We start from the raw sequence: 18,239 nt of genomic DNA, 5'->3' as shown, positions 1-18,239 counted from the left end.
ATGGACAGGGACGAAAAACCACCAAGTAAGGTGGACAGGATAATGCCGCCAAATACGACACCCTGCGCACAGAAGTGATAGCCACCAAGGAGGTCACCTTCTGGGACAGCTTAAGCAGGGGAATCTCTCGAGGATTCTCAAAAGGAGGCTTCTGGAGGACTGAGCACCAAATTGAGGTCCCAACGCAGCAACGGAGACCGCACTGGAGGAACCAAGTGTCTAACTCCCTGAAGAAAAGTATGCACCGGGGAGTATGTGGCCAGGGGCCTAAGAAAGAAGACCGCTAATGCCGAAATCTGACCCTTGATAGTAGTCAAGGCCAGTTTCTGCTCAACCCCCTGTTGAAGGAAGGCCAAGATCTGAGCCACTGAGAAAGAGCAAGGATGAACCCCAAGAGACTCTCACCACCGTTTTCGGCGTTTTTGAATACATGGAAGTGTAGTGGAGGGGTCGAGGGTCTTTTAGACCCTCGATCCCTCCATAAAGAGTACCTGTCACTGCATATTGCTGTCACAAGGGATGTTTACATTGCTTGTGACAGCAATAAATATGATCAGATTTTTTTTTAAACTGTGATAAAGTTAAAAAAAATAAATAAATAGGGGGAAAAAAAATTTAGCCGCCCCCGTCGCCGTTGGCTCTCTGTTCAAACATGTTGAAACACATGTGAGGTATCGCCGCGATCGCCAGAGAGTGAGCAATAATTAAAAAAAAAAAAAAAAAGCTACACTCGAACTCTAAACTGGTAACCGTTAAAAATTTTTAAAGCGTCGCCTATTGAGATTTCCATTGACCGTAGTTTGTCGCCATCCCACGGGTGTGCGCAATTTTAAACCGTAACACGTTGGGTATCTATTTACTCGGCGTGACATCATCTTTCACAATATACAAAAAAAAAAATGGGCTAACTTTACGGTTTCGTTTTTTTTAAATGCAGTGAAATGTGATTTTTCGCAATTTTCCCCAAAAAATGGCGTTTTAAAGACTGCTGCGCAAATACCGCGTGACAAAAAATATTGCAATGACCGTTATTTTATTCTCCAGAGTCTTTGCTAAAAAAATATATACAATGTTTGGGGGTTCTAAGTAGTTTTCTAGGAAAAAATACTGATTTTAACTTGTAAACAAAAAGTGTCCAAAATAGGCCTGGGGCTTAAGTTGTTAACAGTGTTGGAATTATCAACTCCAACAAACCTCTATCCATCAGCACCTGCTGTTCAACAGCCAAGCCATCAAAGTCAGCGACTGTAAGGCAGGAAGTTGGATTGGTCCTTTGAACAGCAGATCCTCACCGAGAGGAAGTTTTCAAGGTCCAGCCGCACTAGACCGGGGTGCCAAGCCCAGGCGGAGAGGGCTGGAACGAACTGTTCTGCCCACCTTAAAATACCGGCTACTTCCAGAGCCGCCAGGACACTTCTTTGGCCCCCCTGGTGATTGACACATGCCACAGCCGTGGTACTGTCCACTTGAATGCGCATTGGACATCCCTGAAGACGATCCATTCATTGGTCAAGGCACAGTCTGATCGCTCGGAGTGATAATACATTGATCGGTAATCTGGACTCTTCCATTGTCAAGACCCCGAGCAGAATTTTAGCCGAAGACGCCTCCCCAGCCGAACAGGTTGGCATCTGTGGTGACCACTGTCCAATACAAGGGGAGGAAGGATTTGCCCAGCCGAAGCACCGGAGAATGAAGCCACCGGAGACGAATTTCGTCCTAAAATTCTGGTGTTTGTCCAGAGGAAAGAGCACTCTGGCAAAGGCAGAGTCCAGAGTTAGACCTAGATAGTCCAACTTTGTGGACGCAACCAGAGCAGACTTCTGAAAAATCAGAATCCATTAGACTCCCACAGAGTTCGTATGGTGATTTCCCGGTTTTCCACCAGAGCAGCAGGGGACTCCACTCGCAGGAGGAGGTCGTCCAAGTAGCCCAGTACCGCGATCCCCCGTTGGCATAACAATACTAGCGCCGGGTCTAACACTTTTGCGAAGACCCGAGGCGAGACCAAAGGGTAACGCCACACACTGATAATGTTCCTCTCCCATGACAAAGCAGAGGAAGCGCTGGTGACCAGCACATATTGGAATATGAAGGTAAGCATCCTTGATGTCGATAGAGGCAAGAAAATCCCCCTGATGCAGGGATGCCACTACCGTGGGAATGGACTTAATCCTGAACTTCTGCACCCACGCAAAGCAGTTCAGCGCCTTGAGGTCTAGGATTGGACTCAACTTGCCTTCCTTCCTGGAAACTGTAAACAGGTTTGAGTAAAAACCCTGAAAACGTTCCAAAGTCTGAACTGGGACAATCACCCCTTGAAGTAACAGGTTTTGTAGTGCCCCAAAAAGACCCTGAAAGCAGTCCGGGGACAGGCGCAAGTTGGAAGGGAAGAACCTTGCGCCAGGAGACAAGAGCAAAAATGTATCTTGTAGCCAGACCAAATTACTTAGCGGACCCACTTGTCTTGAACCAGGGAAGTCCACGGGACTGTAAACCAGTGAAAACGTCGCCCCACCCCCCGATAAGGGCGAGGTTGCACCGTAATGCAGAAGGAGCCTTGTCCATGGGTCTGGAGAAGCCCGTTCTCAGCTTACCAGATCAGGTTCATTTGGATCCCCCAGAGGAGGCCCTGAAAGGCTTTGAGCCCTTGTCAGTAGACCCTAAGGGACGAAAAAACTTTTTATGAGTTGAGGAGGACCCACATTGACAAGGTTCCTTGCCCTTAGTAGCCTGCGGAAGAAAGGTACTCTTTCCCCCTTTAATGATGTCATCCAGGGTAGCTCTAAACAGGTGATCTCCTTGAAAGGAGAGATTAGTCAAGAGTCGAGGCCTTTTTAGAAGTCTGGTCCTTCTAAGCCAAAAGACACTCTGAAGGACCACTGCCGAAACAGAGAACCGAGCCACTAGGGGAGCCACATCTAAAGAGGCATCACAGATAATCTGTAGCCCCTGGACCAGCTGGTCCACCAGCTCAGCAAAGGCAGGGGGGAGCAGTTCTCCCTCCAGGTCACGGCATAAAAGCTTAGCCCACTCAGAGTTTGCGACACCAGGGCAATGGTGAACACCAAGCTCCGTGCTAAAACAGCCAGAGTGTACATATTGCAGGCTACAGCCTTTGTCTTCCTGTCAGCCAGATCCTTAATGGCCGGGGACTCTTCAACCAGAATCATGGTTGCCTTGTTCAATCTGGAAATCGGAGGGTCCACCACAGATGGAACAGTCCACTTCTTAAGAAAGAACTCCTCATAGGGGTTTAGCCTAGTAAAGAGCTTAGGGACCCCAAGGGGATGCTATGGTCGTTCACACTCTTTAGCAACAATTGTCAAAATAGGTGGGGAAAGGAAACACCTTTGCCGCTCTGGATGGCTTGTGAGTGCCAAAGGGAACCTGCGCCTCCATCGCAGCTGCGTCCTCCATCTATAAGGTCTCACGCACACATACAATCAGTGCTTTCACCAGTGCCCTTTCGTGCATGGTTGCAGATGTTTGAATAATCATCCTATCTGAGGATAATGGGCGTGTGGTCGTAGACCAAGCAGTGAGACCCACGTCCGTGGTAGCCGAATCAGATGCAGGATCTGACCTTGTCCCGCCCCCAAAAAGACTCACCACCCAGCGGAAACAGGCACCTGCAGCCACCAGGAGAACCTGCACTACGCAAGCAGCGATCAGGAAATGAAAGGATCCAGGAGTCAGCACCAGGGGATGAGGAGGGGCTCCCACCGCCGAAATCACCACCCACAGGGCTCCACTGTCATGGCCGTCGCTATTTTTAATGGTAAACCACCGCAAAATTGGCCGTCAGTACCTCCCAGTGCCTGTCCCCCTCTTCCTCCAACAGCTGTAAGGCAAATTGAAGAAAATCCATGAACAACCTGATGACAAGGGAGAATGGGTATGCTTGCAGTCACAACTGCTCCAAAATACTAGCCACAGCACTAAAACTGACTCCTGAGATACAAAAGTATTGGAGATAGATGCCCCTGAAGGAGATGTGGACCCAGAAAATAAAAAAAAAGCAGTGTGAGCATCATGCAGAGCACTAGTACTAGAAGGGCTTTTGGGATCCCGGAATATCTCCTTGTGCGGTTAGCCATCATTGCAACAGGAAAGCATTCCTTGTGCCTTTTATCTGTCATGTATGACATGCCTGTGACAACTTTCCAGATGGTACTCATGAAAACATATTTAGGAGGCCATGTAAGAGTGACCAGAGCAGCCAAGGCAGCAGAGCCCATAAGTGCCGCTTGGTGCCATGTCACTTGTGTGGCATTGAAAGGTGATTGTTCGGCAGCATCTGGGCCTGTGCTAAGAGACTGAGACTGTCAACATGTCAGGTGCATACACTATATATCCCGAAGACCTGTCCTGGAAGAGAAGGAACAAAATGGGTACTGGCATATTAAAAAACAAAATGATGTTCCATACTACTGCCCACTAATAGAAAAAAACGGCGCAGCACCAACCACAGCCACTGATCCTCTGTTGCCAGAAGGGCGGAAGCAACAGGACCCAAGAACTCCAAAGATAAAAGGAACAATTATCAGTTCAACATTTTCTGCAGCAAAGTTTAAAGGCCTGACTCAACCTTAGTCTCTCCTACAGGCAAACCAACACCAGGATCATAAGGGTCTGGGCTTCTCTGCAGTCTACCATTGCCTGGGACCTGTATAGAACCCTACAAGCTTTGCAATTCAGCCATTCACAGCAAAGGTGAAATCTCTCCACAGGATCCAGTGGCAACAGCTTAAAGGCAGTCCTAGTTCTTCTGCCTGCAGGGTCCAGGTACAATCCCGGTTGAGAGGCAACCGATCCAGGTGACTGCTCTAGAGGGAAGCCTCTAGGGCAAAGCAATCAGACACCAGTCCATAGCAGTCCATGAACAAAATTTGAACACACTGAAGGCTACCAGTCCTAAGATGTGGTGACCACATTCTTTTTCTATTTTTAGGCCAAGTACATTTTCTTTAAGAGCAGAAAAACTGGATTTTTGACTTACCGTAAAATCCCTTTCTTTTAGGTTCATTGACGGACGCAGTCCTCTGATGCATATCAGTGGGGTTATAACTACCCCCTACAGGAGTAGGACACTAGGCAGAAAAAAAGTTCTGACTATGCCTATGGGCAGTCCCAGGGGGTATACCTCTCACTTCCTGCATAGGATGTCAGTTTTGTATTAAAGCAGTGTCAGAGAAAACAATACCAACCCAACCCAAAATAGAGGGGCGGGTACTGCGTCCATTAATGAACCTAAGAGAAAATGATTTTACGGTAAGTCAAAAATCCAGTTTTCTCAACCGTTCATTGACGGACGCAGTCCTCTGATGCATATCAGTAGGGACGTCCCACAGCATTACCACATAAAATGAGGGGTGGGAACAGCAGAAAAACAAGACCCCAAGGCTAGACACAGACAACCAGGCAACACAGGACTCATCAGAACATTAGGATGAGGCCCACCTGAAACAAACAGTAAACAACCACAGGGAAGGCCAAAAAGTTCACTAAATTGCAGCCTGCAAAATTTGGCGGCCATAAGAAGCATCAGCTGATGCCAACACATCCACCTTTTAAAATTTAATAAAGGTGTGAACAGACAACCAGGTGGCTACCTTCAAAACCTGAAGCACAGATGCCTGATGGTGAAAAGCCCAGGAAGCACTAAGCGCCGAGTAGAATGCGCCTAACAGGGAAAGGTGGAACCTGACCCTTAATTGAATAAGCCTTGCACCACCGTCTGTCTGATCCATCTGGAAATAGCTTTTTACCACCCCTCAAACTGTAAACATAAAATGAGCCACTACTGTCCCAAGCCCCCTTAGATGGCTGCTTTTACACTGATCTGCTGGTCCAGCACAGTGCACCTGTAGGTTTCCTGGGGGTTTCCTGCCCTTTTCCACAGACAAAAAAAGCGCACCAAACCCACAGGATATTATAGAGGTCTATGGCTCAGTGCAGCTAACCCACAGGAAAGCTGCAGGGGCACTGCCTAATAGTTTTTAGACCATTTATAGGTCCTAATATGCCCATTGTGAAAGCTATTAAGCACAGTGTATGTGTTAACACAATGCCCTTTTCCTCTTGAAGCTGCTGCTGCAGGAATCACTCTCCAGGCTGCTAAAAAGGATTTGAAGCAGAGCGCGCTTGGTATAATCTGCCTGGGACAGGAGCCAGTGCTACAGGGGAAGTATCGTCTTACGTGGTTCGTAATCCCACTGCTGCCATCCCTAGCTCACTGCACTATGATGCTCTGGGATGGCGAGTCGGCAAGCCATGACAGTAATCAATGGGTTACTGATCTCAGGCATGCGCCTCCCTAGTTTGAGGTCACGGGTCACATCAGAGGGCACCACGGGTTATGCACCCATGGTCTAGTCAGTAATGTGTAAATTGCAGTGAAATCTGCTTTTATCAGACCTTTTTGGCTTTTCAAGAGTTCTATATACTGTAAAATTGGCTAATGTGCCTGTTTTTACTACTGCTGGGTACAATTAGAGGGATCTGATTAGATTTAAGAGATCTAAAAGGCGAACAACTTACACGATCTGAAGAGAAACCAGAGTTTAAGAGGTCTAAGAGCCCTTATAGCTTTACTTTCATTAAGCTGAATATGCCAAGTAGGGCCATTGATCCCTGCCTTTGCAGCACTACTGCTTATTCTCACATTTCCTCTATACCCAGCTGTTTAATTTATCCATTAGAACCAAGTAAAAAAAAAAAGCCTTGTTTTCACTTCCAGTTGCCACAGTGCTAAGGACTCTCTCTTTAAAGAGAAACTGGCTGCCCCCTTTTAACCTCAAATCATTATACCGTATATACTCGAGTATAAGCCGGCTTATACTCGAGTCAACGAAAAAAAAAAAAAGTTCCTGGCCGCTCCGCCGTGTTTAATATTTAAAAATGGCGCCACCCGCGTATACATGTCACCGCGCATGCGCCGCCACCGCTCGGGACAGGCCGGGAATAGCCAAACGTATACCAGCTTTCCCGAGCGGCGGCGGCGCGTACGCAATGACGTGTTGGCGCCCCCCGGGCGGCGCCATTTTTAAAATGAAGGCGCCTCTGGAACAGGTAAGTGAAACACAGCCGCACTTGTATGGCCGCAACCCCACATCCTCTTGTACCATGCTTGCCACCCTGAATTATCCTGTATATGCCAGCCACACTGCATTCTCCTGTACCATGCTTGCCACCCTGAATTCTCTTGTACCATGCCAGCCACACTGCATTCTCCTGTACCATGCCAGCCACACTGCATTCTCCTGTACCATGCTTGCCACCCTGAATTCTCCTGTACCATGCCAGCCACACTGCATTCTCCTGTACCATGCCAGACACCCTGCATTCTCCTGTACCATGCCTGCCACCCTGCATTCTCCTGTACCACGCCAGCCACCCTGCATTCACCTGTACCACGCCAGCCACCCTGCATTCTCCTGTACCACGCCAGCCACCCTGCATTCACCTGTACCACGCCAGCCACCCTGCATTCTCCTGTACCATGCTTGCCACCCTGAATTCTCCTGTACCATGCCAGCCACCCTGCATTCACCTGTACCATGCCAGCCACCCTGCATTCACCTGTACCATGCCAGCCACCCTGCATTCTCCTGTACCATGCCTGCCACCCTGCATTCTCCTGTACCATGCCTGCCACCCTGCATTCTCCTGTACCATGCCTGCCACCCTGCATTCTCCTGTACCATGCCCGCCAACCTGCATTCTCACCCTAGGCTTATACTCAAGTCAATCATTTTTCCCATCTTTTTATGGTAAAAGTAGGGGCCTCGGCTTATACTCTGGTCGGCTTATACTCGAGTATATACGGTAGTTATGCTAGCGAGACTAGTTGAATTAACCAGCCAAAATCCTACTTTAGTTTAGGACCATGGACTGTTGGGGGTTGGGTACAGAATACACAAAGCCTATCTGGGTGGTAGAAAGGTTATAGAAAAGAAACATTACCTGAAAGCACCACTTCAATGAGATCTCCCTCTTGAATATCTGCCTCAGATTTAACCAACTGCAGAATGTTTTCGGAGTTTGGATCATGGCGGAAAAGGAGGATCTTGTCATACATCCCATAGAATCCACATTCTGGAAACTGAAACACAAGAGGATAAAATGTGTTCATAGTAGCTCTACAATAGGAACTGCAAAGATAAATGGCACAGCACATAAAAATATTGGAAGACAAATGAAATGAATATTCTTTAACAGAGAGCTGGAGAAGTATGCAGCATAGCCATGGAATTTGAACAAAATACAAAAATACACAGTAAAACAAGTGAAACTGGTTTCCACTTACATTATACTATAAAATTAGTTAAAGCCTTCCTCGTACAGTTTTAATGAAGACGCATTAGTATCAGTGGAAAGTAGAAAGTCTTTGAAGTGAAAACAGCTACAAATTGATTATTATATTGCTAACTGTAGTAAGGCATATGTGCTGGGATTGGCTGAACCAAGAGATCATGCATACAGAAACCTCTGCTTTGACCAACATAGATACAATTCACACAGTAACATGACACACATGAGCATAGACTATCTACATTATTTGGAATTTTGAAGCCACTCATTCTTGCCATTGAACAAAAAAAAAAAAAACTGTTTGCAGTTTCCTCACTCCCAGACTAATCATGCTTGGTTACATGGGTTCTTTTAGTTACAGTAGTTGTGCGAATCCCCAAGACTGTCCCCATGAACACAGATAACAGATTGCAAAGCTCTTTTGTCCATACTACTCTTGTAGATGACAGAAATGCACTTAGTTCTGCACTCCAGTGATCAGTATTCAGCCCACAGTGGGCTAAAGTCTGCTGTCGGGTGATGTCACTCAGGCAGGCCAGACTCTGAAAAGACCCGACTTTAATGTTGGGATCCACCCAGATATCTGAGTGGCAGCTGGCTCTGCCTCTCTGCGTGCAGCTGAGAAACTGAGCCAGCCACTCCCACTCCCTTCACAGCCCAGTGCTATAGTGAGTGATGGAGGGGCAGAGCAGAGAGCGCCAGTCACCGGCTCTCTACAAAATGAAGACCGAGAACTGAGCGATCAGCCATCTCTGATTGCTCATCTCGCAGTCTCCGAGGCAGCGGGGGACAAATGCAGCATCGAGTAGGACTGTTATTTTTAAAGCGGTGTTCCAGCTGGGAAAAAAAAAATTAAAAGTCAGCAGCTACAGTATTAAGTCAGCGGATACGTTAATTGGAGCTGCTGACTTAATACTGTAGCTGCTTACTTTTAATTTATAGACAGACACTTACTGTTCAGGGAGCCTGCAATGTCAGCACCTCAGCCGATTTTTTGGTTTGGCTGCCGGGTGCTACTGCCGCTCCCATACTTTCTAAAGGAAACCGGCAGTGAAGCCTTTGGGTTTCACAGCCGGTCCCCTACTGCGCATGTGCGAAGCGTGCTGCACATTCAAGTTGTGCTCAGTGGTGGGAAAGGGGGGGGGGGGCAATCTCCTGAGGGACGGCACCGTTGCACTGTCTCCCAGAAGTGGGGAAGAGTACCTATCAAAAACAGGTATCCATTCCCCCCTCTGCTCTAAAAGGTGCCAAATATGGCATCGGAGGGGGGGGGGGGTACAGATGAGCGGAAGTTCCACTTTCGGATGGAACTCCGCTTTAAATCCTGCACTTCTCTTTTAAAGCCTCTCTTTTTCATGACTAAAAATACAAAGATAAAAAAAATTCTGGCTTTACATAAACTTAAAGTGATTTGGGTGCTTTGAGGGGTAAAATACGATCTTGTGTAAAGTCCTAGTGTTTTTACCCTCCCAGGTAGCTACAGACTGCGCGTAAAGCCGGCCACAGAAGCGAATGTCTGTACATGGCAGTACTCCTGTTCATGCTGTTGCTATTATAATCTGGTGTAAACATGTGTATGCACGTATGACGTATTGCCTCAAAGACTTTCTTAGGGAATAAGGCATATGTGCAATCAACAAACTCAGCTACGGTCCGTGTACAGTGACCGTGTACATGAAGCCTTAAAGTGAGCCTGTTGCTTTGTCCAACAAAGCCAAAGCACTGGTTCCAGCACTCCTACATATATTGTGTTTATATACAAGTCCCCAAACTCATTGACAATCTTCCAAGTTACTGATCTATAGTATTTTCACATTCTAATTTTTTTAGCATCCTAAATTCTATTTATAGAAATTAAAAGGTATCACCAAACAAACTTTTAACCACTTGCCGACCAGCCGCCGTACATATACTGCGACAGGTTGGCAGGTTCCCGCGAAAGGACGTGCCCATACGTTGCGTCGCAGGGGCGTTCGCTTTCTAAGCAAAGGACCAGTTTATTGTCCTTCAGGCTTTAGAGTGGCCAGTGGGAGTAGAAAATGCCCTGTTATCAGTGCCTTATCATTGGCATCAGTTAGTGGAATAGTGCCCCAAGGGCTAGATAAATGCAAGCCAAGGGCCACATTTGGCCCCCAGGCTGCAGTTTGGAGACCACTGAGCTAGAAGAAGAAAAAAAATGGTCAAATAGTGCTTTTCCTAGCTCTTCCTGATGGCACTTGTAACCCGTGTTTAGTGGCATGTTGTGAATGACCGTATTGCTTTCATTTGTAGGACACCATTTCCAGTACTTGAGACCTTCCGTGCTATACATTTCAGAAGTTTGATTGCACAAGCAAATTTCAGGAGGCAGGGATTAAAGTTGGAGGAGTCGGTCAGATTAGCCCACACAGCACAATAAACACAAGGAAAACTCCTAACCTTCATGAATCTAAATAAAAGGCTTCAATATGTTATAATGGCACACTTCATCATATTATAGAAACTACAACCTCACAGTATACGCTCAAAGTCCGGGTTGCGGTGCAAACATAGAAAATAAATTGACCTTGTTGGCAGAAGCCTGAGGGTTAACATGGTCTGTCTTTTTTTTTTTTAGTAAATGAGGGTATGCCGCTGTTTCTTAACGAGGGCTCTTCTAGCAATTAATAGCCCTTGAATTGCATCCTCTGGACAGAAAGGGATCTCCATGACAGCGGAGTAGCATCCAGCGTGCGTTGCCATGACTGCAAGCTCAAGGTATGTTTGGGGGGTAAATGCCACTTCATCAAATGAAAGGGAAGACGGGATTGTGAAGCAAATAAAATCTTATTACACTGTCCTGGACACAGAAAACAATGTGGACGTTCACCAGTAAGAAAGATCAGAAATTCATAGCAAATTAACCCATTCACAGGTCACAGTGGTCTCTGCTACAGAAGTACATAGAGCCTACAAAATGTAAAGACCGGTCGTCTCCATGAGTACATGGTGCAGTTACCAACCTTAAACAGAACTTCTTTTCATCCTGTTACCCATACACTAAAAGATTGCCTGCTGTCTGAGAAAGTCAACACGCTTTCTCATGATCTGTCTGTAAAGCCAGCAGTGCCAACATCTGTAATGACAGATTTACGACTGGTTAATCTCAGCTATCAGTCTGCCAGACACAGGAGGGGCATCCGGACTCTGAAACTGGGTTAGTAAAGGACAAAACTGGATGTCTGCTTCATTTCATCAATTTCCATCCACAAGAAGACATCTTTACTAAACAAAATCATTTTTCCAGTAAATGGTTAAGCTGACTATACAGGGTCACAAAGCATTTATTTCGTTGGAATAAACAGCAGAGCATAAAAATTGACTGTAATTCATTAAAAGCAAATCATGAAGAACACTGCAATCTGACTGGTTGTATGCCTCACTTCCCTGTGCAGGGGTCAAAGTGTACAAAGTGCATTTGCCTTTCAAATCCGCTAGTGTTACTGCTCAACAGCTGAAAGCTAAAATAAGGCTTGCATTATCATCAATGGGTGTTTAGTGGTTTCCACCGGGATTCTCCGTTCTAACAATTTATGAGGTCATTAACTGAACATAATTACGTAGATACTTAGTGAAGATATAATATTAATAACTGTAAAGAGCAATGAGAGGGTGATACCTGTACTATAGCCTTGCTGCCAAAGGTACTGATGGTCCAGCCGTAGTAGAAGTCATTGTACAGCTCTTTTCTCACACAGGCTGTGGTTTGTAGTGTGTACAGCACCTTCAAGCAAGCAGTATTGTTGAAGCATTTGCAGCTAAGTATACAGTTTGAGCACAATTCTTTGCCGGTGCACATACCTGGGAGTTGGGTCATCTCGGCCTGGAAAATCAAGATGGCCAAAGACTCTAAACATGGAAAACAATAAAAGTGCCGGTGATGAGGGGGGCTGCGGCTGTTGCATCACTGGTAAGGGAAATCTACAAGGTAAACATGCTCAGCATAACAGCACATTATGGCTAAATCTCCTGGGCCCAACAATTTTCTAAGCAGTTTACTTTCATCCTAAAGTGGCTGTAAGCCCCGGTTCACACTAGGGCGACCTGTGAGGCGACCTGGTCGCCTCACAGGTCGCCGCAGGTCGCCTCCCATAGGAAAGCTGCGGACCCGTTCTAATAGGAGCGACACAAGTCGCTCCGACCTAGAAAAAGGGTCCGGAGCTTCTTTGGGGCGACCAGGAGGCGACCGCCATAGACTTCAATGTTATGAAGTCCGTGGCGGCCGCTCCGAGGTTGCGGCGCGCTGCTCGCACCGCGATCTCGGAGGTCGCCCCTGAAAGTAGCGTCGCTCCTATGTGAACCGGCGCTAAATGCGTCTTTTCTTTTTTTTTTATTATTATTATTTTTTTATTATTATTATTGTAATAAACTAACAGGCTTATACCTACCTGCTTTGTGCAATGGAATTGCACAGAGTGGCCCGAAGCTCCTCTTCTCGGGTTCCCTGCCGACACTTCAGGCTCCTCTCTGGTTAGTGTCCCCATAGGCCCATCTAGACACAGATAGCGGGGGGGGGGGGCTCAACTCTACTCCCCCGTGCTCCCTCGTCACTGGCTTTGATTGGCAGCACTGGGAGCCAATGGCGCCCACTGACTAAGCAAAGCCTGTGAGACCAGGAAGTGAGGGTGAGAGAAAGATTTACCTTTAGTTTCAATCGCCTTCTGAAAAATAGACGTATATTTGTAGTGTGAGATTATGAAGGCTCCCCTCACTTACATCACGCTTTTCAATTTCAAGGGGATGAACACACCAATAAACCAGAAAAAGCACTAGCAATAGTTTTCCCAGTGGTCACAGCGCTTTTCTTTCTTGGTTGCAACCAACAGTTCTGGTACAGCATGAGGATTGTGCTTGCGCCCCCTCACCCATTGTCCATGCACAAAAAGCCTTGTATTCTTTTCACAGAAGACCAGAGTCTCCAATCCTTATTCAAAAGCCTATATTTGACTAGGGTGTGAGCAAACAGATTGGCAACTGGTGGAAATGCTGGGGCTGATAGGCAGATTGATCTGAAACAGCAGTTTACGTTACACCAGAGCAAGTGCTTTGTCCCATGTTGTGTTTGACACGATTCATTTCTGTGCTCCTAATAAAAGCATAGCCAAATAAAGCCATAAAATTCCCCTTTAACTTTCTACAATCAGTAAAGGTCTGTATTCCACACAAGGGCTATTTGGCATTCTAGGTGTTATTGGGAGTGAAAATATATATGAACATATGCCTTTCATTTCGCTGGAAAAAGCAGACCCCATTCTGCAGCAACTTGGTTGTGCTCTATGGATATCATGTTGAAAAACGAAGATCAAATAAAGCACAGCAATGTATCAATGTTCTTAGAGTGAAGTTGCTTGAATAAATGGTATCAATAGCAGCTCCAGTTCAAAGCTGTAACAGCAGTTGCTGAACCGATCATTCTCACGCCTTCCCATGGGTCCGGAAAGAAGAATACATACATCAATAATACATAAATGCACTTTATGTGTGCAATTGTTAGATGTCCTTTTGTGAAAATATAAATATGGAGAGGGGGTTCTGCTAGATAAAATGGTTGTAGCATTAAAGTGGAAGTTCAGTCAAAATTTAACTAAGGCTAAACCCACTCCCATTCTAAGCCTATTATATCTAACCCTGTAAAGAAAAGATCGCTATACTTACCTATTTTGAAGCCGCTCCAGTGCAGTCCCAGAATCAGCTGTCAGCGGCGGCATCAATGTAGAGGACGCCGGACGGAGTCCATGTCTGTGATGTTACCACACAAGTCCGGGAAACCATTCATTTTTTTTTTACATGCTGGATTTTATCTGGAGTTCTGCGAGTTCTTTGTATCATTTTCTTTTAATAAAGTACCATACAGCTTTACACTATGTGGACCATTTTTCTTTTCCCTATGGTTTGTGAGTTGGAGTGATTTTCATTGTCAGCCATGACACTATCCTATTCAGCCTAAACAGAGGGAACCGAATAGATCTTCATTTAGTGTATCACTTACACTTGTCTAGACTATTAAAATTTGGAGTTTAGATCTCTGGTAAGCAAGAATTTCTCGTGATTCAAGGTGGACGTGCACCTGGGTGAAAATTCCACAAATTATTTGTTGACTCACATTGGATATTGACTTCAAGAGACTGTGTTCACTTACATTGTTTTTTTTGTGTTTGGAGATTAATATGAGAGGTTTCCAACTATGGACACTATTTTTATTATTTTGATTGTTCAGCGTGGCAACTTATGTTAAGTTTATAGGGTGACATTTTCTCCAAAGCATTTGCAGCGGTTGTCGGTGATCTCTCCTCTACACAGAAGCAGATGCTGGAGAGATCATGTGACCAGACCAGAGCAGCATCTTTTCTTTACAGGGTAAAGCCTCGTACACACGCACCGATTTTCCGCTGACCGGTCATCCGTCTTTTGTCCAGAGTGGGGTTTTGTTGGTTGGAATGTGCTCTAGACTGCACTGGACTTTTGTCGACCGACAGAATTCTACTTCAGAAGTGATCTCATGTGTTGGTTTGCTTTCTTTGTGTTCTTTCTTCTCTGAGCATGCCCAGTCTTGCTCATAAGATTTTTCCCTGTCGAAATCTGTACTGACTGCACGAAAATCGGCCGGGTTTTGACGGAGGACAAAAATTTTATAGCCTGCACACCAGATTTTTTTCGCCCGAAAAGTTGGAGTCGGTTGTCGGAAGCATCATACTAACAAGCCGAAAATCGGCAGATCGGTCGTCGGACGAAAATTCCCTGCCGAATTTCGACACGTGTGTACGAGGCTTTGGATTGAATAGGATTAGAATGGGGGTGGTAGTAAGTTTAGCCATCATTCGATTTTGACTAAACTTCCACTTAAAGTACAACAGACATTTAAAATACTCAGTTTAAAGACCTGGCCATTGAGGGCTAATGCCAAACCCAGGAAATTTTAAGCGATGTGTTTTTGTCTCGGCCGTGAGGGGCAAGCTAGGGGCCACAAGAGAAAAGTGCCAATTGCTCTCTTATTAACTTCTATTCACAAATGCGGAATGGAAGACACAGGAAGGGCTGCCAGGCCAGCCAGCTTGAACTCTTCTAGATTTTACACCAGCACACGGACCACAGGTCGGTTGCTTTCGATACCCATTCACTGGCTTCTAATTACGTCCACCCCCCACACACACTTTTTCCTCCTTCGAGGATATGGTACAGTGCATTCAAACAAAAAAAGTACAAGTTCACTTAAGGTGTGTCTCTGATCCCCTCTCAAAGAGGAAGGACCCCTCCCTGAAACCATAGGGCGCAAGACTCCCGACAGGGGAAGGCACACTAAGGTACAGCAAGCCAAAAAGCCCAGCAGACACTCCCTTTGTGATCAGTCGAAGCTGACCACTGAGTACTAGGTTAGAGTATCTCCCAAAGACAGACTCCCCCAAGGCCAGAGAAGAAACCTAATGGCCGCACATCTTCCCCCTAGACTTCAGGGTAGGCTCCAAGACCCATACCCTCCATCCTAAATGAAAAAGAATAAGTGCAGTGTGACACACTTGGAAAGCAATTAAATAAAAATGCAAAAATATAAAAAGTGTCAGTGAAAGTGCTTTGGCTAGGCCTGACAGCCTGGTAACAAAAAACTGCCCCGGTCTCGGCCAAAAGCCCAAGAGGTATAGTGCAGGAAAAAAGCAAAAGTGCCGTGGCCTAGTGCAGTTCCACACAGTGGGGTCCCAAAGAAACTGCAAATCATTACCTTTTAAAGGTTTTCTGCGACTGTCGAATATTCTCCAGCAGAAAATTAACAGCTTCTAAGATTTTAGGTAAATCTCCAACACATGAGAAGCCAATCAGCTGCATAGAACAAGGTCCTGCCCCTATAGATAAGTCTTTAGCATTAGAGTGAATTTTAATTTGACTCTGTAACAAAGAGGACATTGATTTATTAAAAGAAAATAGTACTTTATCCACGAAATTTACTTTTATATATCCAAGCACTTTACTGGGGTGACGGGGTTTTTTTAAAATAAAATTCTACCCTGTCAGGTAGGCTGTAGGGAGTGAATTACTAATGGATGACCCAGCCTGTGCACCACTACTGGCAGCCTCATGCATACAACACCACTTTTATCTCTTATGACACCTTCTGCCAAGCTCTGTAATGATAGAGAGACCGGGGCAGCTCCTACTTGGCCAGCAACAATTCGAACAGTTCCGTTGCCAAAAATAGGGTGCAACTTGTAAAGCAATGTTAAACTGTTAAAGCACATGACAAATGGCATTGGTGTGAAAGAGGGGTAAGGGTTATGAGGAGGACAAGGGGCCACATAATTGGCAAAAGCAATGTCAGCTAGGCCAGCCATGGGAACATCTGGCACTATATATTGTCATTTATGGTTTAAAGATGTTCTACTGGTAAATTAATGGTCTTTTCTCTATTTTTTTGTTAACTTAATTGTTAAAATAATATTCAAAATTAAAAGAACCTATATACTCACATGCAGGTTGCATAGAACTGGCTCCTTTGTTTTTAAAGCTGGCTCTTCGCTCCCGGGTGAGGTTTGTCCAGGCCAGAATTAAGATACTGATGCTATCCAGTAAACACTGCCACACGGTCACACTCTGTTCACCTTAACTGAAGTTCTATGTAATACACTACAGCCAGAATCAAGAGAGCACCTTACCGGGTCACGTAAAGTGTTCACTCTGAATGCGGCGTAACTTCCTACACTGAAGGTACATAGGAGTGATTTTGAGTAGCTGTGTAACCCACTACTGTCTATAATAGAGGTTCCCATCTTACTGGATTATCAGCAAAAGGATCTGCAGTGGAATCCTGGATGGAGGTAGGCTCTATTCCTTGAATACATTGGAAGGTGTGATATTTCGATTTGAGGCGACCCTAAATTATAGCTGAAGTTACTTTTAAATGTTCAAGCCCTTTTTATGGGTAGGTCTCAATACTAATAACTGTGGTCTGAAAAGATACAGTGCCTATAAAAGAAAAATGCGGTCCTTCAAAACCAACAAAATAAATACCCTGAATGGCAAAGTCAGAGTCAAGATTCAATTTTAGAATTTATTGCTGGATTTGAAAAAAAGCTGTTCACTCATTCTCCATGCAGTCCATTAGTAACGGAACAGTTTTTCTAAGAGAAAGCAGGAACTGTATTGTTCAGCAACTGAATAAATTGATATCCAATAAGATTGATATCCAATAATATGGACCCAAGAGATGTGGTTCCTCAGAGGAACATTAGTCCACCAATCTTCCCAAAACCATAATGTGAACTTGCGCAAGCAACGTGAGTGTGGTACAAAATGAAGGAAAAACCCATCCCATGCCATGCTTTCAAACAATACAATTATTACTGACACTACCATCTTGAACATGTTTTCACTCTGCGAATATACTTCTAAATATAAATGTTCTCAATGCTGACTTGATGCCTGACCTGTGGGAGAAAATATCACATTTGACAGAAGCAGGCCGTAATTTGTGCCATGCTACAAAACAACTAATGTACACCTAAAAAACAAGGGCAACAAGATGCATGTATGTGCTTGGATGTCACCTCTACAGTGTCCCCACTTTCATAATGAGTGTCAGCAAAGGTCAGACACAACTGATACCGACTTAATTAGGAAATGGGGAAAAAAGTGCTCTTTTAAGTCTCTGTGAAGGAAAATGATGATGCCAAGGAATCTTTCCCTCATCAGATGTTACAGCACTAATACCTGGCTATTGGCCATTCCAGAACTTAGCATAGCATTATGGGTGGAAAGAGCTCCCCATACCTTAAAGTTCGGGTATTTTTCTCTCATTACAGGCAAAGAAAGGGCAGGGGAGGGGAGAATAGTAGATAAGTGCGGGTTGGGAGTGGGCATTTCAATCAGAAGGAACGGCTTAACTATAAACTAAATTTTAAATACTACCTACCGTCGCT

General features: G+C 45.3%; 1 protein-coding gene across 1 annotated transcript in view; it reads right to left on the bottom strand.

Annotated features, from left to right (window-relative positions):
- The window catches only part of PRKD1 (protein kinase D1), a 277,377-nt gene that overhangs the window by 157,541 nt on the left and 101,597 nt on the right, over positions 1 to 18,239 (bottom strand). The window contains exon 2 of the mRNA XM_082275698.1: positions 7,969 to 8,107. Within this exon, the coding sequence (XP_082131824.1) occupies positions 7,969 to 8,107 (139 nt within the window). The remainder of the gene's footprint in view (positions 1 to 7,968; positions 8,108 to 18,239) is intronic.

This window comes from Pelophylax lessonae, assembly GCF_965119305.1.
Source record: "Pelophylax lessonae genome assembly, chromosome: 13".
In the NCBI taxonomy this organism is placed as follows: Eukaryota; Metazoa; Chordata; class Amphibia; order Anura; family Ranidae; genus Pelophylax; species Pelophylax lessonae.
The sequence above is the reverse complement of the archived record's forward strand: the minus strand, read 5'-3'. Positions and strand labels throughout refer to the sequence as shown.